This window comes from Bactrocera latifrons, unplaced genomic scaffold (assembly GCF_001853355.1).
Source record: "Bactrocera latifrons isolate USDA-ARS-PBARC rearing strain unplaced genomic scaffold, ASM185335v1 scaffold_14, whole genome shotgun sequence".
Taxonomy (NCBI): domain Eukaryota; kingdom Metazoa; phylum Arthropoda; class Insecta; order Diptera; family Tephritidae; genus Bactrocera; species Bactrocera latifrons.
The window spans coordinates 1,790,932-1,815,295 of NW_017534852.1; the positions used below are offsets into that span (position 1 = coordinate 1,790,932).

Consider the following 24,364-nt stretch of genomic DNA (forward strand, 5'->3'; position numbering starts at 1 on the left):
AATTCACTAAATTTCCATACCTMTGCAGYGTYMCCCGACAGCCCTTTTATGAGTTCTTCGTTAGAAACTGAACAAAGAACTGGTGGAACAGTCAAGGTAATAGTCTGCCAGTTAATCAAATCGTAATAATTATTAGCTTTGATATTCAGCTTTGGCAATTTAATACATCTAACCCTTCCATTTACAGTGTCAGACTCTGCTTCTCTGGCTGCCAGAAGACGGTCTAGGGACAACTTTCTGACTTTTATCCGTTCGTCAGTCATCATAATAAGGAGAATGTTTTCTGCAAGAGCAAAGAAAGCATTCTGTTGAATGGATGAATCGACAACCTTGCGCAGTTTAGCAGGTAAGTGTCTCGACCTTTGAATTGCAGCATAGAGATGGCGCGAGCCATCTTTGATTGAACTGTTGAATCTTATTGAGAACCACAAAGGTGAGTAAACTGTAAGTATGTACTTGACCAAAATCTTTATTTCCTTTGTTGGTTTGTCAGCAGAAATGTATAATCTCAGAATTCTATTTGCACAGGTGAGCCAGCGAGATTTGCACATGTTACGTGGATGCATCGACGCTAAATCTGAGGAACATTGGCCGGAAATAACAGCTTCTGATATTTTATAGAGATAAGCTTGGTCTGTGCTAAGTTCGGTCGGATTAATAACCTCASAAGGTAATTGGCAGGATGGAAAACTTTCAAATTTGGCAACTTCTCACAATCAGGGGGCAGTTTACCTATGTCGCCAGAGCATGTATTTGAACTCTTTGAGACACCATCTATGTGTTTGAAAAGMGCACGAAATGGAAGTTCGTTGAAATGTAGAAGACAAACAACCCATTGTAATGGCCTACCTATTCTTTCTTCTAGTTTCTGAATGATTCCACCTTTCCAACCTGTGTTCGTGTTGGTGCCATCAGCACCGACAACTTCTAGATGTTCCACATCAACTGAATATTCTTGTAAATGTTGCTTGCGTCTCATCCTCAGCTGAGCCGGAAGGAGAGGTGCCGTGGCCAAAGTAATGACAACCAGGTTCCGCTATAAGAGAAATATGTTCCTCTTTAACAGTGTCGCGGTAGTACTTTTCACCTTCGCTGACTTGCGTAAGTGTAATGTCTTTGCGGCCGTCAAAATACAGCCCATATACAGAGTCAAGAATTTCGGTGTTTTGGAGCTTAACTCCAACACCTTTTTTTGCCCGACTAATCTTGCATTTGTCAGTGACAAAGCTAGCCTGATCCTCTGTTATCAAACTTGCTTTTTGGGCATCCAGAAAAGCAGATGAAACAATCAAGGCCGCTGCTCTATCACTTACTCCAAATCTTTGTTCAGCTAAAGCAGTGTGTTTTGTTTGGTTTTAGAGGATGGAAGAGAAAATTCATCATCAGCATYGTTTTTGGAAGAATCCATGTGCGACGCACCTACATTGTTGTCGTCTGTATGAGWGTCWGGCTGATCTGAATGGTCACGTGTTCTAGCTGATACTTTTCTGTCAAGTGTTGATGTTGAATGACGCTTTGAAAGCTTTTCTTTACGTTCATTTTTCTATGTAATCCAATGCGACCAATTCTTCTGGTTCTCTGGTCCAAGAGAAATGGTTGTTCATTGATAGGAACTTTCCTTTTCTTTGGACAAGTGCAAGAAGAAAAGTAAATGCATTTACAAGCAGCGATGTCAAATAATTTTCCGGCAGAAGAGACAAAGTCGTCTCTTTTAGCGCTCAAACCTATCGGGTTCCTTAAAAACATTTGTCAGAAGAAGAGTCAGAAATTTCTTATGGTATGTGGTGAGCATTTGTACTCTGGTGTGTGAAACTATCGGAATAGATGACTTTTTGAAAATATTTTCAACCTTTTTTGCAACTATTTCTGTAATCTCTTTACTCCTAGGTTCATAGTTGTCGCCTCGGAGTCGCCCTATACGAAATCTTTCAAACTGATAACACAAAAGAATCTCGTGGTAAGTAGGTAACTGGGACTCAGAGAGATTGTACGGATATATGCCAAACACAGGACATTTCKGTYTAWATTTAAATTTAGATACAGACATTTTGAGTTCTGTGTTSTGTTGAGAGAATATAAGTGATAGCACTCGGCAAGAGTCGACAAGAGTGAAGAAACTCGATGAAAAAATATTTGTGTGGAGACCTACCCGAACGTGTCCTTTGGCGTAGGTGAATGAATGTGAGTGATAGCACTCGGCGAAATCAACGTCAAGAAGTGTGGCCGCAAGCCGATTTTCACMTTGCGCTGTGGCGCGCCGCATTTTCGCTCGTATCGCGGGAACGGTTCGTCCTACGGCCATGATCACATGTACCATTTCGGTAGCAAATGACGTGACAAATAACTTTTGTTTTAAATATTTTGCCATGAGATGCGTACTTCAGGCGCTAGRTAGACAATTTCACGATTTTAGGCGAATTTCCGAAATTTCAAGGCCGGAGTTGGGGTTGAAGATGCAATCCGATCTCAAAGCAAAAAGTTGCATTGGAATCAGGAAGTACTAAGGCAACTTTTCCGCACTATTAGGAATTCCGAATCGAAAAAAGTCCGGAATCGACCCACCCTATTGTACACTCTTATAGAAATACCTTCTCTACTTAAGTCTGCTGCTCGAATAATTTTCTCCAGCAGTATGTTGAAGAAGTCGCACCATAGGGAGTCGCCTTGCCTGAAAACTCCTACCCGATCCTGGCAGAGCTTTTGGTATTGCCCAACGTCAGTTTGCCCAGCCGATACCAAATTCAAACATCACGACAGAAAGACAGTTCCGAAGAGGGTGTTTGTGTCGATCCTCTTTACACAGGTCTGTTCCAAGATTTGATGCATGGTGAATATCTGGTCGGTTGCTGATTTCCCAGACCTAAAGCCACACTGATAAGTTCCAATCAGTTTGCCGATGGAGGACTTTAATCTTTCACACAATACGCTCGATAGAACCTTATATGCGATGTTGAGAAGGCTTATCTCACGGCATTTAGGATTGGGCAGATCACACTTAAATTCAAATCGTTGGGTATGCTTTCGTCCGACCACTTTCTACAGAGAATCTGATACATGCTCTTTATCAGTTCTTTGCCGCCGTATTTGAATAGTTCTGCCGACAATCCATCTATGCCGCTTTGTTGTTCTTTAGACGAGTAATTGCTATTCGAAATTCTTCATGGTAGGGAATGGAATGTTCGCTCCATCGCCATTGAGTGGGGAATTGGGTTCACCAGCTCCTGGTGTTATGCTTTCACTGCCATTCAGCAAGCTGAAGAATGCGCCCTTTATGATTTAAGTATAATCTGGGCATCAGTCACTAGATCACATCTGGGGGTTCTGCAAGAGTATGCTTCGGTTTTGAAACCCTCCGTTAGTCGCCGTATCTTTTCGTAGAATTATCGAGCTCAATCAAGCTCTTCCACCACTTTACAGTATACAAATCAAAGATCAATGAAATTACTCGAATGAAATCTTGCAACACTTGTGCTTTAACGGTATTTCATCTTACGTCCAAGAATTTTTTCAATTCGAACTATAACTTTTCAAGGAGCCAGATTTTATTTTATTTTTTTTCTAAACGATCAATATGTCGAGAATATTGTGTACACATGTTTTAGTCAATTATAGTCAAACAGTGTTTTAAACGACCGGTCATGATATCTGACTTAGAAACTTTTGAAACTTCAAATCGATTTTCCCGAAAACGTTATTTTTGAAGTTCGTGGACATTAGAACTCAAAATCTACTGAACCGATCCTTTTGAAAATTTGAATATTACTTCTTAAATCAGAACGTAATCAGATGGAGTTTTTTTTCTATTTTTTATTAACAAATTAACCGCGATTTTTGAGCTAAAATCGCGCTTTTTACTTCCAAGTGCCGCAAAAAATAAAATAAAAACTCCTTCTGATTACCTCGAACAATGCATCACCTTTAAGACGCATATCAAATTTTTTGTTTCAGGTGATCTGGTAACCACCATCGCTGAACCACTTTTTTTCAAGGCGCATCTGGAGATTGACCGTCACAGGCCTATTCATTTATATTTTCATTGAAATTTTTTTCTAATATACTTCAAAAGTTGTATAATAATTACACCTAGCGAGAAAAATAATTTATGTAAAGGTGCCAGTCATATAGGAACAAAAGGAAATGAAAAGGCAGACGAGTTGACCTGCATGGGGCACCTGGAAGCACAATTCCCTTAAGTTACCTTACATCATTCAGCTCGTTCGTTTCGGTTTTGCTAAAAACTCTGAATAGTTAATTAGTTGTGTAGTTTTTAATCTCAAATATCAATTATAATAATACAATTCCATTCAAATATTACTGTTTTAATTTTATAGAGTATTTAGTGTTTTAAATTATTTGAGATCTTTAAGCTGTAAAATATCTGAAATCTATGCCTCGTGCGGAAAGCTTCTCGTTAATCCAATTACGGAGGTACGGCACATTAGCGTAGACTCCGGGAACATTTTCTTCACCACAACCAATACCCCAAGCCACAATACCAGCTTGATAGTAACGCTTCGGGTTATTTGGGTCGGGACATACTAATGGGGAACCACCATCGCCTTTGCAAGTATCCTTGCCACGTTCGCCACCGGCGCACATGAAACTTTTATCCAAATTGAAGAATTTACCCAGACGTGTCTTACGTAGCTCTGCTTGACAGGTATCGTGTGGCACCGCAGGCAAATCGATCTTTTTCAAAATCAGCTGGTACGTACCATCTTTACCGAACTTGTCTTTGCCCCAACCGGTGGCATAGCAGCGGGAATGGTCGAAATTAACGCCCGGTTCCGGCAAGCAGATGGGACGTACATTTTCCTCCCAAGTGAAGGGTGTCGCTAAAATGAGCAGCGCTACATCATTGTAGAGTGAGCCTTTGTTGTAGTTCTCATGACGAATGATCTCTTTGACACGCGCATCCTGATGTGGTAATACCTCCTGTTTGGTTTGTGTATCCCATTCACCGGCGCGTGCTACCAATAACTCTGGCTGAGCATTTTGCACACAATGTGTAGCGGTCAAGACGACATTTGGAGCAATTACGGCGCCACCGCATTCGTAAACATTTAAGATCTCGCCACCAATTACCTCATCACGCAAAATGGCAACCATCCAAGGGAATTCACCAAACTGTGACTCGCCTTCTTTGTCGCCAGTGATTCTGAAGCCAACACCGCTTGGATTACGATAACCACAGCCCTCGTGAGTCTCGTCGGGTTTGATAGGTACGTTCGGTTCCGTTAACTGAAAGGCAAACAAATGTTATTTTATTAAATCTGTCGAAAATTAAAGATAATCCATAAGTAATCTATACCTTATCGCCTGTATTACAGCAAACTTCCAAATAAGTACAGACGTCATCCCCATCGAAACGTATATCAATTAAGGTTTGACCATCCCTGATAACATTGCCATCCTCACCGCATAAGAAACGCGCTATGCACTCTTTATTCACTCCACAAGATTTTCCGCTGCCGGGATCGGGTTGTGGTGCTGGATTTGGTTGAGGCTGGAGAACGGTGGTTTTTGTGGGCTGCGGCTGGAAGGGTGTTTGCTCTGTTGTGAAGATTTTATTTAACAAATCATCGATATTTGGTGTCGCTTGCGCTTTCGTTGTGCTAATCCAGAGCGATAGCAAGCACACGGTTAGAACCGCCAATTTATAAGACATTTTGTAAAACTTTCTGAAAGAATTATTAAACTTTTTAATATCCTGAGTCCGATAGCTTTATCGAAATTTGCTGGGAACTAAGAAAATTATTTTTCTTAATTAAAAACCAGATAACCAGCAGATAACTAATCTAAATCCTGAAAATCCGACGTAAAATCACATTTGCTAGCATAACTACTGCGAGTTCTGTTTTCTAGTGCGAAGTAAAGTATGACATCGAAGAAAATATTATATTTTGCTATCTGTTTGATATACTATATTTGCTTCGCAACAAAGGTCTTTCAAATAAAGACGTATATCGAAGCACCACTACAGTAGTTTTTAGCATTTTTCGCGACCCATCGATACGAGCCTGAGATCGACAAATTCCGTGGGATACAACGTGAACCAAATTTTTAACACCCAAATATTCATACAGTATTGAAAAAATGCTGATCTCACTAATAACTATAGTTGTCTTCATCTCACGATAAGTCAAATGACGATCTTGCATTATCAGTTTGCGGAACAACAACTGATTTTGGACGATATTCAGGAAATCCGTTTTTGAGTTATCTACAATCTCGATGGAATTCACTATGCCATCTATAAGCATCAGAAATTGAATCGAGTTCATCGATGCACTATTGCTAAGTTAAGCCACGTTCAAAGTTGCAAAAAATAATCGCACAAAAGTGACCGCCATTTAGTTCCATTTTTTGGCCGATATGAATATTTTAAGTTACTGTAAGCAACACAAATAGTGTTTGTATGTCAGAATGATCTGAGTATGCATAACTTCAAAAAATGGCAAACTTTTCGATTAAGTTGTGAATTATCAGATGGCAACACTACTGTCCCCCCGAAATATAATATAAAAGACAACCTATGTATTTAGACTTGGATTTCCTGTGCGTTATCAAACTGCAGTTATCAGACTGCTATTAGATTGGGTTAAATAAGAACGCAGACATTTGCCATTTGCCATACCAATGATTTGGACCGAACCACGGAAAGAGAAATTTTTTCATGTCATCGAGTAAAATATTCAAGATTCAACTCTTTTTTAGGTCTACAAATAGAGCAACTGATAACTAAGAGCTTTGAAAAGAACTGAATGATCAGAAAATCTCGCCTGGAAATGTTTTGCGAACGTTTTTCAAAATTTTCTATGACACCATATCGGAAAATTACGAAAACTTAATGAATGAACTTAGATACAGGTATGGGATGTAATATGCCTTTAAAAATATATATGTTGTGCTCTCATCTGGATTTCTCTTCCACAATTTTGAGTACTGTGAGTGACGAACAAGGACAGAGGAGAGAAGCTCTATCAAAGGAAATGCTGCGCAGGAATTATGGCAGATTAAATTTGGAGACATAAGAAATATCTTACTAAAGCCAAATATTCATGGATAAGTCTTTTTGCTACATAGTGTAATAATTTCTCTGAATTTAGCTGATGTGTGTACTTTTAAAGAAAACAAATGTTTTGATGTCAGAAGTAAATCTGCCGTGCAAATTTCAATGGCAATGAAAAATCCATAACGGATTTTAATCTAAAAACATTTTAAGATGAGTTCAAAGATTAATACAAGTACATATTCCAGGAATAATAGAAAGTTTCGTTTCTTTGTTGATTTTTGGTGAGCCTCTGACAGAAAAATACAAGTACATCGTGTCATCTTGAACGAAGGAAGGATTTTGTTCATAAGCAAGTTTGGCAGTTCGTTTCTTCTATAACGCAAGCATGCCTACAACTCTTTACATTGTTGTAAGAAGTTAATTTTTGTCAAAAATATACTGGACGGTGTTTCTATAATTTTCCAAACTCACTCAGCTTCCACCGTTGACACTATGAAGTATGCTTAGGTATATTATATAAATATTTCTGATTTAATTTAGGTCACAATTCAAAGAATATACAAATGTTTAAGATTAAGTTAAGCTGATAAGTCGATGTGAGCGTTCAAGTTGAATCATTTGAAAAACAAGATGCTTATTCTCACTTGTACTACTTATATATGGAGCGAAATATTGCTATCAGATTCCTCAAAATTGACCTACAACCCAATACTTGTATCAGAATCATCTGTATGTCAAAAATAAATATGTATATGCATACAATAGAAACCAACATACTTTTAACCTCAATATATACGAGTATATAGATTAATATTCTAAATGTATACATATGTATTATATAATATATAGTATATTGCATTTAATATTTGTAAAATACGTAAATGCTGTAATCTCGAGACAGTTGAAATCTGTAAGACCGCCTTTTCATCGTCTGTCGGGTCATTTGATTTCGGTTTTATTGCAATGAATAATTTATATAGCAGCCCAAGAGCTTTAATTGATATGTTATGTACCTTTAAGTGATATGTTATGTTCACCGTGCATCAAAGCTTCTCTCAGCTATCGTTAAGCTGAGTTCGTTTCGTATTTGGAATGGTAATAAATGACGTCACTTCGTAGAAGCAGAGAGTTGGACGTTCTTGCACATATAGTATATGCTTATATGTTATAAAAATATGAAAAGAGTGGTTCTAAAAAATAAAAAAAATACTAATAGAATATTAATAATAGTAGATAATTTTTAAAATCAAACAAATAAAAAAAAATTATATGAAAAATGGTTTATGATAGATCTGTGTTCGAGAATTGTAAGAGGCGGGGCATGGTTGAATTTTTAAGTGTTTAAAACGGCCTTTTGTTTCTGCATTTTCTGCGAATATTTACTATAGTAACATACATATTGTTTATACATACCATTAGAGTGTACAGATTACTGCAAACATAAAAACTTGCTAATTTTTTATCTAAAGTTCGTGAAAGAAAATTTGTTTTGTAAATATTAGAAACAAAAAATTCAAGAACTTGGATGTTTACATTTCTCACAAAAATTTCGAGGTTAGGCGGAAAAGGTGTTACTACAAAAGTAAAATCGAGATAAACCGTTTTGAAACCTTACAAATTTTATCACGCCCATTCCGTTCCTGTTCTCGATTCCAGTTCGCCCGTAAATTATTTTTGCTTAAACTTTTGTTATTTTTTCTTTCGGTTTTAAATGGAATTTTTTACACTTTTCACCATTTTCAAAAGCTTTCTGCGCTGAAGCAGCTAAGAGTTTTATTGGAAATAAAAATATTAACTTAGATTAAATCGATTGAGGCTAAGTGATCTCAATGGACTCAGACGCAGTGTTCTTCGAACATTTCCTCAAAAGTCATGTACATATATGCATACTTTTGCAACATATTGCTACAAAATATAATAGATTTGTGTTCTTAACGGTTGCTTATATCACAGATATAGGGTTATATATAAGGTGCGTTAGAATCTGCTATCTTTATCGATTGTCCAGTGAGAATTTCACGACATTTCATTGATTGGAAGTGAAGTTATTGCGTTTTAAGTGTCAGTATGTTTGTGTTATCGGTGCGAAAAAGAGCTTCGAACAAAGAGCCAACATTAAATTTTGTTTTAAAATTGGTAAAGCTTTTACCGAAACGTTTCAATTGATGAAACAAGTTTGTGGCGATGATTGCCTATCCCGTAGCAGAGTGTACGAGTGCTTTCAAAGCTTTCAAAGTGGCCGTGTGGACATAAATGACGATCAACATGTGGACCAATCAAAATCCGTGATCACCGGAAATTCCATCGAAAATGTGTGTGAATTCATCAAAAATCAGCCAAATCATCATCATCAAAATTCATGGAAATTGATTTGAACATCTCCAGAACATCGATTTATCACATTTTGACCGAACATTTGGGTTTGTGAAAGGTGTGTGTGCACGGTTTGTTCCGCACAAATTCACTGGCGAACAAAATTTGCTCAGAATCCAACATTCGAAGGACATCGTTAAATAGGTGTAATTGACGAAAAATCAAATTTTAATCATTAACAACTCCCCCCCCCCGTATTCACCTGATATGGCACCGTGCGACTTCTTCCTTTTCGGAAAAATTTGCCCATAAAAGGCAAGCGCTATACACTTTTCAAAATTTTTGTACTCATAGGTGCCTCTTGCTACTGCCATTCCCTTTGCCAAATTACAGTTTTATATCTTAATTTAGTGCTTAGTTATGGCACTTTATAGGTTTTCGGTAAATGGCGTTTTGTGGGCGTGGCAGTGGTCCGATTACGCGATTACGCCCATCTACGAATTCAAATTTTTTTTTACTATGTATAGTATACATATGTATATATCACCAGTGATATTCCTAAAAGAGACCCGGCGCTGTACAACGATGTTTCGCAGATTTTTTCTCCAATCCTGTTTGTTCTCTACGGCCCCGAGTATAATCTTTGATACCAAGTTTTGACAATTTGACAAACGAATTAACAAAGAATCTGCAATACTTCATGCTCTTCGTAAAAATTCAATATTTACTGTTACAAAATAGTTAAATTCTTCAATAATATTCCGTTAAGTAAGTTTGTAATTTTTTTTATATTATTCTTATAAAATTAATAAACGATAAAAAATTTCCTCAGAAGATGTTTTAGTTTTATTAAAAAATTATTCCTTATAATTTTGTGTAAATTCGTCCAAACATTGAAGAAATAATTTTCAGTTATATTCGATAAATATTTTCTTGAAAATATCTTAAATTCCAAAAAATGTCTTTCAATACAAAAAATGTTAAAACTTGCGCAAAAACTATGGTAATCTTACTTATTAGATTAGATTGGTTATTTTTTTGTAAATTTCGAAAAAACTGTTAAAAATTTTCAATTATATTTGAATAGTAATTTCGTGATTTCTTCTTTAAACTTTTTTTTAACATTTTCTGTAATAGTCGGCTAATAGTTGTGTAAAAATTTATTTTGTTTAAACTTTTATAAATTGTTTATTCGTAGAAAATGTTTCCTCTAAAAAATACCGGTAAAATTTTCTGCAAACGTTGATGCATAATTTTGTAAAAACGTATTTCATTTAATCAACAATTTCTCATAAAAACCCGTTAAAATTTTCGGAAAAATTCCATCGATAATTTTGTCTACTGTTGGTTTTCGTTAAACACAGAATTAAAATAAAAAAATACTCGCACACACTATTGGAAATAAATATAAATATTTAAACTTTTTATGTACATACTTTTACATATAAAAATTTGTATTTACATACATACATTTCTACATATCAATTAACCCTTTCTCAAGTTTTTAAACTGTCTTAAACTTGTTTTGCACACACTTATTTCACACAATCTCCTCTCTATGTATATATGTATATGCATTCGCATAAATCTCGATTTCTTAATAAATATTAGCAAAAAAGTATGTGTCTAATTATAGAGCAAACAAAACTTATGACAATACCAATAATAATATGCTATAACTTTGTATTTACCAATGAATCTAATTTATTTCGTTTGAACAAAAACGATACGAACGCGCCAACAGACAGAAGCTTACTGATTGCAAATAGGCAGAATCTTTGCTACAAAACTGGAAAATCAATCAGAAACTTGTATTTTCGTGTATTTAATCAGTGATGAGCGGCAAACGTGCATAGATACGAATACATATATGTGTGTATATTGTGTCAAAAAAGTCTCCGGAAAGTGTAAATGAAACGCTAAATATTTATTTATTCATCAATATTTATTTTATCGCTTTCAAAGTAATCCCGACCAGATGTAATACACTTATGTATGCCAACGATTTTTCCAGACCCCGAAATACTTTTTATAAACACTTTTTGCGATGGCCTTCAGTTCCTTAAGCGGAGCGGCAATTTCAGTTTGGGGAACAAGAAAAAATCACACGGAGTCAAAGCTGGTGAATACGGGAGTTGATCGATGGTATTCATTGCGTTTTTTGGTTTTAAATTTGGTCATAATCGTGGCTCGATGCGATGGTCCATTATCATCGTGTAAAATTCAGAAATTCCGGCCGTTTTTGATGTTTGTTCTCACACAAACTGCTAGCACGACCAAATAGAACTCCTATCGACCGTTCATCTTTCCGGATCGAATTCGTAATGCACCAAATCACGTACATTGAAAAAAACAATGAATATCACTTTGAGTTTTTAGTGGCTTTGACTTCGTTTTTGTTTTGGTTCGTTTTCGGCTCCATTCCAATGATTGTTGACTTTGCATGGCAGTCTCATAAACCTGTGTCTCATCGGCAGTTATAATGTTCTCCCAAAATGTGGGATCGGCATTCGCACGATGAAGCATGTCCAAAGAGACCTGTTTGCGATACTCTTTTGTGAAAAAAAATCAGCTTTATCGAGATAAGTCGAACAAGAACGCGTTTCACACGCAAAATATACACCGAAATCATTCGAACGGACTCGCGAGAGATGTTGAGCTCTCTTGCCATTTCACTAACCCTTGCCTGATGATTTTCAAGAACCATATAATTTACGTTTTTATTATTTTCATCAGTTGAAGAGATCGCATGTCGTCCAAAACGAGTCATGCACCACTTGTAGGCTTCTGTTTTTGATAAAACCGTTAAGCCTTCTCCAACATTTTCCACGATTCCACACCCGCAATTTGCTCAGAAATACAAAATTTGAGTCAAAAGCATAGTTATCCATGTGACATATTTCGCTTATTAATTAAGGACGGTCCTACCAGCAAAATATTTTTTTTTTTTTTTTTTTAATACGGATATTTATTTTTATTCTTTCTTTATTGGCGTAGATAAAGCTTCGCGATTATAGCCGAGTTAACAACAGCGCGCCAGTCGTTCCTTTTTTTCGCTATGTGGCGCCAATTGGATATTCAAAGCGAAGCTAGGTCCCTCTCCATCTGGTCTTTCCAACTTAGTGGAGGTCTTCCTCTTCCTCTGCTTCCCCCGGTGGGTACTGCGTCGAATACTTTCAGAGCCGGAGAGTTTTCGTACATTCGGACAAAATCACTTGCCCGTTAAATTTAATTACAATTTCCGGGTGCTTTTTTGTCACAACATATGTATGTATACATATGCGTGTGCTTGTAGTTTAGGCTGTGATTCCCACTCAGGCAGGCTAGTCGAGAATCCAAGCGACGTTTGCGAAGATGAGCTTTCTACATAGACACACGCACACACACTCACACAAGCACTAATATACTCCATAGATTTACACCTATTCGGTAGTTATTGGTTACTCTAGCTCACATGCATATGTATGTATGTTTTTGAATTTACATTTATTTATTTTTTTCTCAAATTTTTAAATACGAATATTAAATTATTCAAACATTCGTTCTTATTTGCTTGCAATTTCAAATTTTTTTGCATATAAATTCGTTCGTCATAACTTGTAGCTCCCGGCTTTTTTTGTGCACTCGAGGCCTAGTATCGCTTGAACAGGATTTGCAGTATTTAATTGCTTGTGAATGGGAGCAGATGCATATAATTAAGTGTAGATAACTGTTCTAATGACGAGAGCCTATCGCAGACACACATCACTGCATACATACATATAAACCGTTTTTTTTGTTAGAAACTTGTTTCAAATTCAAGTTCGAGGCTATAAATACGAGCCTAGCTTGATATGGTAGTGTTGTTTGTATTATTCATGCAAATTGCATTCGATTAGTTACAGTTACTTAGTCAAATTTTTTCGCATCAAAATAATATATTTTCTCTACGTCCTCGTTTAAAAAATAAATTTCCCTTTGAATGATTTAGCCTTTCTTTACAGTGGCTTTCAAAATTTTGTATGTAAAAAAAGTATCGATAAACTCGGTACAGGCAATAAGTTTACCTCGGTTACGCATAACCTGATTCCAGTTTGTTTGATGGTACAAAATCGGCGGTTCCGACAAATAAGCAGCTTATTTTTGAAAAAAGTATGTACAACTTTAGACTCATATCTCAAAAACTGATAGACTAAATCCCTTATTTACAGACGGCTAGCTGACCATTTATATTTCTATGCACTTTAAGGGTCTCCGATATTCCTTTTTTAGTGTTACAGAAATCATCGCAAACTTAATATAAACAGTTTAGAGTATAAGAATATAGATATAACCTAAAAACGCTGTTCCACCACTCAGTTTTACTTTGGATCCTAGAGGAATTAGTGATATAGTACCAGGCTTTATATTCAAATCTTTGGTGTAAGACAATTCTGATTTCGCTTTACAGTTACGATTGTTATTCTACGGCGCTTTCTGTCTGAAAATGGTTGAAAATACTCTTTTCTGAATTAACAACTATTGAAAAGACAGTTCTAGGCGCCTATCTATGTTGTAACTTGTATAAAATTTTTTCTCGAACAGCGAAACTGAGCCTTGTTTGGTATTGAACTGCTCCAAGAGATTCTTCCCGATCTTGACGAAGCTTTTGTATAAAGGCAGCTTCTTTTCGTGCTTTCAAAAGCAGCTTTAAAATCGACGAAGAGATGGTGTGTGTCGATCCTCTTTTTACGGTTCTTTTACAAGATTTGGCTCATGGCGAAAGTCTGGTCAGTTGTAGATTTTTCAGCCCTAAATCCACACTGATAAGATCCAATCAGTTTATTGACGATGGGCTTTAATCTTTCACATAAAACACTCGGTAGAACCTTATATGCGATGTTGAGGAGACGTATGCCACCATAGTTGACGCAGATCGTGGGGTCTCCTTTTTTGTGTATTAAGCAGAGCACACTTAAATTCCAATCGTTGGGCATGCTTTCGCCTGACCATATTCTATAAAGAAGCTGATGCATGCTTCTTATCAGTTCTTCGCTGCCGATTTTGAATAGTTCGGCTGGCAATCCATTGCCCCCCGCCGCTTTGTTGTTCTTCAGGCGGGTAATTGCTATTGGAACATCTTCATGGTCGGGCAAAGGAACGCCTGCCTGCCTTCTCAGGTTATATTACCTCTCTAAAATTGCCTTGGTTAAAACCATGCCAAGTTCAGATAACCAATATTCCGTTCAGTCTGTTTTAAATCCGTTTTCTAAGCACCTCTTTAATGCACATAAGGAGAGTAATTGTAACGGAACTAAATTTTGACTTCTTCAGGCGACATTTGCAGGCGATGCACAATTGGTCTAAAGTTTTGTAAACAATATACGTATATATGTCTCTGTAAGCAGAAATTCAGCGGAAAGTGTTAAATGGAACGAAATTTGACTTGACTGTCGCATTTACCGTAAATCTGTTGATTGTTTAATTCGTAGAAGCCAATAATTTTTGAACTAATTTCTTTTAGTCTAATGGGTTGACTTGTGTTATACTTTCTTGAGTTAGAAAATGTGTGATTAAAGCGAGCGGTCTAATGTATTAGGCATGATAATACACTGATAATCTTTCAAATAAGGCAATAAAAACTGCGGAACAGAACTGAATCGACTTTGGTTGTCATACTGATTATTCAAATATATGTACATATATGTATATTTGATAGGGTCTCCAACGTTTTCTTTTGGATGTTACAAACTTCGTGTAAAACTTAATATACCAGCTCAGGGCATAAAAATAGACTAATTTCAGTCAAATGATGATCCAGTTGAGTAATAGTATATCAATTACACATAATATTACACCAACATATCACTGTTTTTTTTTTGTTTTTCTTGGAATTTCTACAATTCCGAAAATTTTTACTTCCTCTACACAGTACAAAAAACCCCATAGTTCATTGCAAAAATCAATTTTCGGAACTGAGTTCCGTAATTTACTAAAAACCAGCGACACAATTACTTCAGACTCGTCAAATTATTAAGAGCAACAAGTGAACAGTTGCAAAAAACAGTTGCAAAGTTGTATAAATTTGTGTGTAAGTGCATGTGTATAAAGTTGGCAAACTATTGTTGCTATCGGGGTATTCCCAATGTCGATCGTTGACGCATGCGAAGAAGAGAAAATATGTATGGTAGGCTTGTGTATGCGCCGGTAGCGTGGACCTTGAGTAAGCTTTAATGAAAGCACTGCCAAATCAAATTTGAGTATAAATACTGTATAAGTATGTATATTGAGTATAAGGCGGAGGTTTGAGTTATGAACACACTTTATCCACATAGTTGACTAGAGTTACTCATTTACTGCTATTCGCGTATAACAGTTATCGGACGGTCTCTTTATTGTCGGTAAAATTGCGTTACGCTCTTTACATTTTGTATAATATAAGGCCTGGGCGGAGTTGTTCTAGTGCAGGTTACGACGTTTTAGTTCACAATGAGTTTTACTTGTTGTAAAATGATAATACGGTTATGGGCTTCACTTCGTTCAGTTTATGATAACAATTTTGTGCTTGAGCGGCTGGAAAATTTTCCGAAATATACCCGGACATATTTAGCTTAATTTTAATCGGTCAGCTTGAATTGCAGCTATGTACTAACTGGTCTGATCTGAAAAATAAGAAAGTTTTCCATACAATTGATAAGTTTGTATGGCAGTTACATCCTGTATTGGAAAGAAGAAGAAAGTGTCCAAATATCAGCTAAAACGATTTAGCTCGTTACGTTGATCATTTATAGATATTTTTATAGGAGATCTCCGAAGTTACCTTCTTGGTATTACACAATTCGTGGCAAAGTTAATGCACCCTATGCAGGGTTTTAAGCTTTCACGGTTTCCTTAAATGGAAATATGGTGATGGGAATCTTTTGGCTTGTGGCGATAAGCTATCTAAGACTCATAAGTGCTTCCTCTATCAGTCAAGTCAAATTTCGTTGCCGTTTGACACCTTTCGTTGAACTTTTGCTTACAGTATCGCATTTAGATCAATTGGGAATCGCCTTATTATTTCCTTATAAAAATATGGGTTAAAACAGAAATCATTCCGAGTGTCGTGTAAAGGAACTCAGTACTAAGGCAGTAATATGTCTTTCTTACCAGCATACTGCAACTGTTACCGCAGAGTGCTTTGATTTTAAGCCCCAGACAGTAACACAAATTTTAAGGTTCTCATAAAATAAAATTTGGTGTATAATCATGTGATAAAATCTTTACAAGATCAGGATTTATAATAATAAAAATATATTTACAGGTATTTTTGTAAACATTAATATACAATTATTATTATTTAGGCTGTAAAATATTGTAAATCCACTCTTCTCTCTTTAAGCTTCATAATAATCCAATCCCGTGAATACAGTACACTCGAATCCAAGTAGAGTAAATTTTCTGTACCAACATTCAAACCCGGCAAAGGGGCAATACCCACTTGATAGTAACGTTCGGGGTTATTACGATCGGGACATACCAACGGTGAGCCGCTTTCTCTTATAAACTTATCATTGCCTGGTACACCACCGGCACATATGAAACTCGGATGTAATTGAAAATAATTATACATATAAAAAAAGTTTCCACCTAGTTGAGCTTCACATGCAGCATGCGACAGAATGGGAAACTCGACCTTCTTTAAAATTGGTTGGTACCCGTTAATTTGACCAAGTTTGAATTGACCCCAACCGCTGCTAATACAATGATCTCTATCCAAAACTGTATTAACTTCCGGCAAGCAGATCGGCTGCACATTCGGTGTCAAGGTGTATGAAGATTTCAAAACTAAGAGCGCAATGTCATTACATAAGGGGATTCCTTTAAACTCTTCATGGCATACGATCTCTTTAACGAATGCATTTTGATGTACATACGGTTCAAGTGTGCTTTCCAAATCCCACTCGCCAGCACGCACATACAGCATCTGTGCGGTCTTGTCTCTAACGCTAAGTGCGCTTGTCAGAACAACATTTGGTGCGATTAACGAGCCACCACCTATTATATGATCGTTAGTACAATGTCGAATTAATACCATCCATGGAAATTCGGCAAATTCCGCATCCTCATGGTGGACCTCAGTATTTTTGTACACTAAACCATTCGGATTTCGTTGACCGCAGCTACTGATTCGTTGGGGTCTTGATGCATCTAAATTGAATAGAGTCAGTGTTTAAATTTCAAAGTTATTCAAAAGTTTTATGCAAACCTGATACCACGTCACGTATATAACAGCATTCATAAACATAACGGCAGGCGTCACCATTACCACTGGGCCCATTGCAGAGATTTAAGACGCATTTTTCACATATCTTGGTTTGGAGTTCTGCACTTCGATCCTTTATTTCCTTCGTAGTAGCATCCCCAAAAATTTTTTTAATGAGTAGGTCATTTGCCATATTTTGGCATAGTGTTGTATTTATACAAAAGGATATTAATCCTAAAGCAATAAGCTTTATTGACGCGTTCATTTTGTGTGCTAAGGTGAGATAATAATACAATAATTGGAATAATTAGGAAGCAAGCAGATTATTTTTAGTTGTTAGCGAGCTTCCTCACTCAAGCATTTAAAGGAACAGTGGAGGATCCACGGGTTTTTGGATATAAAAACAAGGTTATTTTTTTATAATATTTCTAATATGACGCGGAGCAATTGAAATGTGGCAAGAACTAGTATATATATATATAATCATTATCCAAAGATTTACTGAAAATGAAGGCATATTTGGATGTTCAATGCCAGTTTCGGCTATGTCTCCTGGTTTACCAAAGGTAGAGATGTTTCAGCCACAGCTTGCAAAGGCCGGACAATGGTGGAGATGACAACTGGATGTTTAAACCTCACCTTCTTCCATACAACTTTGACAACTTGCGTCCAAAAGGATTTTTAAAATTATCGTATGAATGGCTATTAGACAGTGTCCAATTGAGTGTAGACTTCTGTGTTCTACTCGAGGTTTAAAGGATATTGTTGTCGCAGAGTGGCTTCCAAACAAGCTGGTTGATCAAGTAGCTTGGTGCTATTCCCCTCCTAGAAATAGGCTGTAGCTCGTAGCAGTATACCTACCACCACCTTAATTGCCTGAAAAACACTACAGTCGTAAGATTGTTGCAAAGCTCCTTACAGAAAACTCCCCCTTACACCTTCCCTCCCAGCTACGAAGAAAAAACTCACTGCATCTCTTCTCCAGCGACTCTTCCCTATCCACTTATCCTACGTCGGTGTGTGACCAGAGAAAAGACAGCCACGACTAGCCTCTGCGACGCAGTTGTCGAAGTTGTTTTCAAGAATATATACAGTTGAAGGAGGATAGAGTTTCGGCGTGTACTGATTTCAACCTCTTTATATAATCAGTTTCACGACGAATACACTAAAATGTTCGGCTTGGCTACGGTTCCTTAGGGACAATAAGGGAGCCGATGCAGTACTGAGAAAATGTACAATAGTTTCAATCTTAATATTAAATTATTGCTAATAATGGTTTACCACTAGATAACCTTGTTAATGTTTGACAGGAATAAAATTTAGACAACAGTTTTAGTCTTTTGGTAGCGTCTTATTAACTTTTAATAAGCTCTCCCCATAACATTATTTCGTAGCATTTTGATTTCGGTTCTTCGATTTTTCCAAGTTAAAGCACGACATTGATTATTGAAAAATAACTTCGCTTGTGTTAACTTAAGCACATTTTTTGTAAATCCATATATTTTTGACAAATTTTTAAAATTATTTTTAATGTAAAATTTTCACAAAATCATGTTTTCATATTTGAAATTTCAATTACGACTGCATTTAAGTTTTATAATCCCTAATTAAAAAGAACACAACCCATATTATACAAAACTCTTGTAAGCTTACTTGAACTGTTTCATCCAAAAGTCGAAAACAATATAAACCTACGTACTGAGAGGAAAACAAAAAATTGCGAAGGTTTTAAGAATTATATTTAATTTGGTGTTAGGCTTATCGCTGATGATTTACAAATACATACAAGTACAACACGATATGCAGTTCCATCAGTCAAACAATAGTTCAAATTTGACCTGTATTGGTCCATTTGAACTGCGCGCTCAAATCGAATGGATAAGGAAATTGTTCGTAAATTGATACAACCTGTTTTTATGCTCGTATGAAGCTCTATCCTTTCATTGGTGGGTCCTAAACCCAGCGCACAACCTTATGTAGGGCATATTTCGCCTTCTCACTTTAGCTCGCCTTCAAACGGATGTTCTTAGGCTACCCAGAGGATACTTGGTCAAGGACCGGAAGTCGTGAGCTGCTTGAGTCATATGTAAAAGAATCATTTCTGGCCACTCCCAAGTGAATGACGATCAGAGAACTTTCCTCACTTGCGTGAACTTCTAGACATGACTCCTCCTCCTAGCGGCTACGCTGGTTAGGTCATGTTGTCCGAATGGACGAAAACACTCCAGCTCTGAAAGTATTGTACCCGCGGGGGGAAGCAGAGGTAGAGGAAGACCTCCATTCCGTTGGAAGGACCAGGTGAGAAGAACCTGGCTTCGCTTGGAATATCCAAATGGCGCCACGTAGCGAAAAGAAGAAACAACAGACGCGCTGTTGTTAACTCGCTATAATCTATATTCGATCTCCATACGTTAGTTAGTGTATGTTTGACGGAATTTGCTAACAATTTTGTGTTTTCAATGCAACCACCCTTACAGAATCGTTGAAAATGTTGCAGAAGTGTGTTGGAGAGCCTACTTTTACTCACGAACACAAGTATTTGGGTGGCATAAAGCATTCAGTGAAGGTCGTTATATTTATAAGCGAAAGCTTGTATCTTGCGAGTCGTCCATCCACCTCTTTTAATGAAGATAATACCGAAAAAGTTAGTGAAACAGTACTAAAACCTTGTTGTTGTCAACGGAGAGATAGCAGAGTATCTCACCATCGCTTATGGATCGACTCCACGTGTGAGGGCTAGACACGTATCGATAGATTAGATTTTTTTGCAAAATCGATAATCAGTAAAGATCGCAATAGAGACGCATCGCTAATGGCGATGAGACGTGGATAGTTCAACAATCTATCGAATAGCCCTTCGTATATCAGTCGAAACAGACGTGAATTGTTTGCCAATATGACATATAAAACCATAATTCGAATGCGCTGAAGATCATCCCTGCCGAGACATGCAACAAGTGTATAAAGAATTGGACTAAATATTGGCATTCTTGTATTGGCTCAGTAGCCTATTTTGGAGGAAATAATAAGGATGTGTATTGAAATATGGGAAAATGTATTTTTTTTTTGTCAGCAGGCAGGATCAAATTTGATTCGATGGTGTAAGTTCTTTCGCTTAGAATCTTTCGGTATATACATAGAATAAATTTAAACAAAAACTTTCGCAGTAAACAACATAAGTCTTAAACGGTTGGTTTATAAATAGAAAATACATTAAAATACGGCCCCGTCCGTCTAAGCATAGAAACTCTCCGAAGCTGACGAAAGAACCAATGGAATGGTATCAGAAGATCAGCACATATTTCAACTAGTATTCACCGTGGGTACAACTTAATAAATATTGTAAAAAAATATTTATTTCATGTCATAAGTGGTCGTGAACGAACCCTACAGCTACAGTATGGTACAATAATGACCAAAAAATATCCAACTATTCTTTATAATAAAGAAGAATTGTGCGAAATTTTCGAAAAATCACAGCATATTCACATAAAGTTTGTGACAACTAGAATAAAACGTCGGAATTATAAAGGATGATTTATTTTGATGTTCTCTACCAGAACCTTCGAATTAAATGGGGAATGCTTATTATCATTTGAAAAATCATTCTATAGCATTTATTTTTTGAAGGTTACCTCTTCCAAATGTTGGGCGCGGCCCCGTCTCAGATGGCTTAACCGTTGAGTCCATTTTTCGATGACTCATTCGAGCATTTCCACTCATAACTAGCGAATGTCACCCTCGATATTTTGCTCTAAGGCCTGAATCGGAGCGGGATTGTCCGCATAGACTTCAAAGTTTACATATCATCACAGAAAAAAGTTACACGATCTTAGTGGCGACTTATCACGTCATTGATGGTTACATTCTCACCAGCAACAATATGAACTGATGATTCCCCCGGCCCACAACCCACATCAAACCATTGTTTTTCCTGGGTGCAATGACAGCTTTTTAATCTCTTCAGGATGCTCTTCATCCCAATGATGAATGCGGCAAATCTGCTTGTTTACATACACAGTGAGCCAAAAATGGGACTCATCTATGAGAAAACTTGGCTCGAAAATGTCGGAACATCTTGGAGCTTTTCAAAAGCCCATGGAGAGAAGCGATGTCTCTTGGAAAGATTGAACGGCTTGAGTTCTTCCACAGACTGTATGTTGTACGCTTTCAAAAAGACCTCTGCTTGGATCAAATTTGATATATATATTTATTTATATCTGTATTTCTCAATATCACATTCAATAAATTTTTTACCAAACTTAAAACAGAAACAACTCCTCAGATCGTGAAATGTTGAAAATCAATGCCACGTGCAGCCAGGTGCGTATTTATCCAATTGCGCAGATATGCCACATTCGCGTAGACTCCCGGAACATTAATAGCACCACAACCGATACCCCAAGCTACAATGCCAGCTTGATAGTAACGTTTCGGGTTATTTGGGTCCGGACATACTAATGGTGAGCCGCCATCCCCATTACAGGCATCTTTGTCCTCCTCACCACCGGCACACATGAAACTATGATGTAATTGGAAAAATCGCCCCAGACGTGTTTTACGTAGATTTGCTTGACAAACATCATGTGGCACTGTAGGCAGTTCGATTTTCTTTAAAATTATCGGATAATCGGATTCTTTGCCAAACTTCGTTTTGCCCCAACCGGTGGCAAAACAACGTGTATAGTCGAAATTTGCGTTCGGTTCCGGCAAACAGATAGGACGTACATTTTCCGCCCAAGTGAAGGGTGTTGCCAAAATGAAAAGCGCTACATCATTGTAGAGTGTGCCTCTGTTGTAGCGCTCATGACGAATAATCTCCTTGACACGTACGTCTTGATGTGGTAACACTTCCTGTTTGGTATTGGTGTCCCACTCACCGGCCCGTACTGTACATAAGTGTGGCTGAGCATTTTGCGCACAATGTGCAGCTGTCAAGACGACATTTGGCGCAATTACGGCCCCACCGCATTCGTAAACATGTAAAGTCTCACCACCAATTACCTCATCACGCAAAATGGCAACCATCCAAGGAAATTCACCAAACTGTGACTCGCCATCTTTATCGCCTGTAATTCTAAAGCCAACACCGCTTGGATTACGATAACCACAACCCGTTTGGGTCTCAGCTGGTTTGATGGGCACATTCGGTTCCGTTAACTGAAAGTGAAGCAAATTTTCACGATTTGAACTCGTCTCGAAATTGCAACTTAGCTATATACTATACCTTTTGTTCGGTACTACAGCACACTTCCAAATAGTTACATGCATTTTCATCACCGAAGCGTATATCAATGAGAGTTTCACCATTTCTTATCACTGCACCATTTTCACCGCAAAGGAAACGCTCAATGCACTCTTTGTTTACGCCGCAAGCTTTTCCACCATCAACATCAGTTTGTGGTTGTGGTCGTGGAGTTGAAAATATTTTACTTAGCAAATCATCAATTGATTGCGCTTGCGTTGTTTTGGTAAGCGAGAGGGATAATAAGTAAATAACGATAACCGTTATATTTCGATTCATTTTATGGCAAAGTGTCTGAGAAAGGGAAAATGAAGAAACTTTGACAAAAAATTGAAGAGGGTTCTTATTCGTAATCCCTCATACTATGAAGTAAGTATGAAGTTGGTGCCCCAGTGCAGTTCCATAATAAGTTTCGGTGCCGTGGAATCTTTAGCTTACCTGAATTCTTCGAAATTGGTAGTAATGCGTGTGGTATTCAGAAATATTATATAAAAGACTTTTTAGTAACCGCAAAGAACTGCCTGCAGCTGTTACGCTTTATTTATTCGCAAAATTTGTATTATATACATTGTATTGGCTACCTATGGAAAAATTTCTTTGAAATCCACCGCCGAAATTGTTCGGTTAAAACCAAAAAATAAAGTTGCTGACCAGACAACTTACTTCTTTGAACTGAGAACGCTATTTCTTATTGATCTGGCTTTTTTATAGATCAGTCGTTCTTATCAGTTTCAAGCATTTACCAATTAAATACTAAGTCTTCAATTTAAATGAAAAGATTTTTCAATAAAAGTACTCAATGGGAGGTTATCTATACAATGATTGATATTGAACCAGAACAACACATTTAGAGAGAGCAATAAGCTCTTAAGCTCTGTTCTTCAAAACGACGCTACAAAAGTAGACTGATAGACACACCAGACTTCATTCGCAGTCAGTAGCCTCGACTTTAAGAGCGCATCGTCTTATTTAAGGTCATCATAATCGTCTTGTCAGATCAATAATTGAGCATTTAGTGCAAAAATTTGATTTCACAAATACAGTACAAAACGTTAACACACCAGTGAGACAAAGAAGTGTCCGTAGTGTCGAGCTAGCATATCAATTGAAGAAGACCGAAATCATCCTCTCACACGTCGTTCTGAAGCGTTGGGCATCTCTTTGATGCCATTGTGGCTGGTTTTGCGAAAAGATCTTGGGCTACATTCTTACAAGATCAAATTAACGCAAGAACTGGAGAAGCTTGACCACCAGAATCGTCGCATATTCATAAATTGGGCTGAGCAACAACTAGAAAATGATCCGGTTTTTTCTATTGAAAAATCATCTCCAGCGATTATACTCATTTCTGGCTGAATGGCTTCGTCAATAAGCAAAATATGCGTTATTGGTCAGGCAGAAATCCGTACGTACGCCATGAGTTAACATTGCATCCCGAATAAATTACGGTTTGGTGCGGTTTATGTGCAGGCGGCGTCATTGGACCGTACTTCTTCCAAGATGTTCCAGACCATCACGTTGCTATGAATGGGAATCGTTATCGCTCAATGATAACCGAATATTTTTAGCCCAAATTGGATGACATAGA

The 24,364-nt window shown here is 37.2% G+C and overlaps 3 protein-coding genes across 6 annotated transcripts; all 3 read right to left on the bottom strand.

Moving 5' to 3' along the window:
- Nucleotides 1–4,248: 4,248 nt before the first annotated feature.
- LOC108965406 (serine protease 27-like) lies at nt 4,249–11,105 on the bottom strand. 2 transcript variants are annotated; one of them, XM_018927775.1, is made up of 4 exons: nt 11,020–11,098; nt 8,029–8,205; nt 5,312–5,681; nt 4,249–5,241 (listed from the first exon to the last, which is right to left on the bottom strand). In XM_018927775.1, exons 3-4 carry the CDS (start codon nt 5,666–5,668, stop codon nt 4,363–4,365), a joined length of 1,236 nt encoding a protein of 411 aa, XP_018783320.1. In that variant the 5' UTR covers nt 5,669–5,681; nt 8,029–8,205; nt 11,020–11,098; the 3' UTR covers nt 4,249–4,362. The 2 variants fall into 2 exon arrangements, with proteins under 2 accessions (XP_018783320.1, XP_018783319.1); XM_018927774.1 differs by lacking the exon at nt 8,029–8,205 and having other exon boundaries at nt 11,020–11,105.
- A 5,489-nt stretch (nt 11,106–16,594) lies between these two features.
- LOC108965410 (chymotrypsin-like protease CTRL-1) lies at nt 16,595–19,223 on the bottom strand. 2 transcript variants are annotated; one of them, XM_018927784.1, is made up of 3 exons: nt 19,185–19,223; nt 17,535–17,804; nt 16,595–17,476 (listed from the first exon to the last, which is right to left on the bottom strand). In XM_018927784.1, the coding sequence occupies exons 2-3, from the start codon at nt 17,794–17,796 to the stop codon at nt 16,626–16,628; spliced, it is 1,113 nt and encodes a 370-aa protein (XP_018783329.1). In that variant the 5' UTR covers nt 17,797–17,804; nt 19,185–19,223; the 3' UTR covers nt 16,595–16,625. The 2 variants fall into 2 exon arrangements, with proteins under 2 accessions (XP_018783329.1, XP_018783330.1); XM_018927785.1 differs by lacking the exon at nt 19,185–19,223 and adding an exon at nt 18,824–18,898.
- A 2,494-nt stretch (nt 19,224–21,717) lies between these two features.
- Nucleotides 21,718–23,447, bottom strand: LOC108965409 (trypsin-4-like). 2 transcript variants are annotated; one of them, XM_018927782.1, is made up of 3 exons: nt 23,215–23,447; nt 22,759–23,070; nt 21,718–22,691 (listed from the first exon to the last, which is right to left on the bottom strand). In XM_018927782.1, exons 2-3 carry the CDS (start codon nt 23,053–23,055, stop codon nt 21,813–21,815), a joined length of 1,176 nt encoding a protein of 391 aa, XP_018783327.1. In that variant the 5' UTR covers nt 23,056–23,070; nt 23,215–23,447; the 3' UTR covers nt 21,718–21,812. The 2 variants fall into 2 exon arrangements, with proteins under 2 accessions (XP_018783327.1, XP_018783328.1); XM_018927783.1 differs by having other exon boundaries at nt 22,759–23,093.
- Nucleotides 23,448–24,364: the final 917 nt, after the last annotated feature.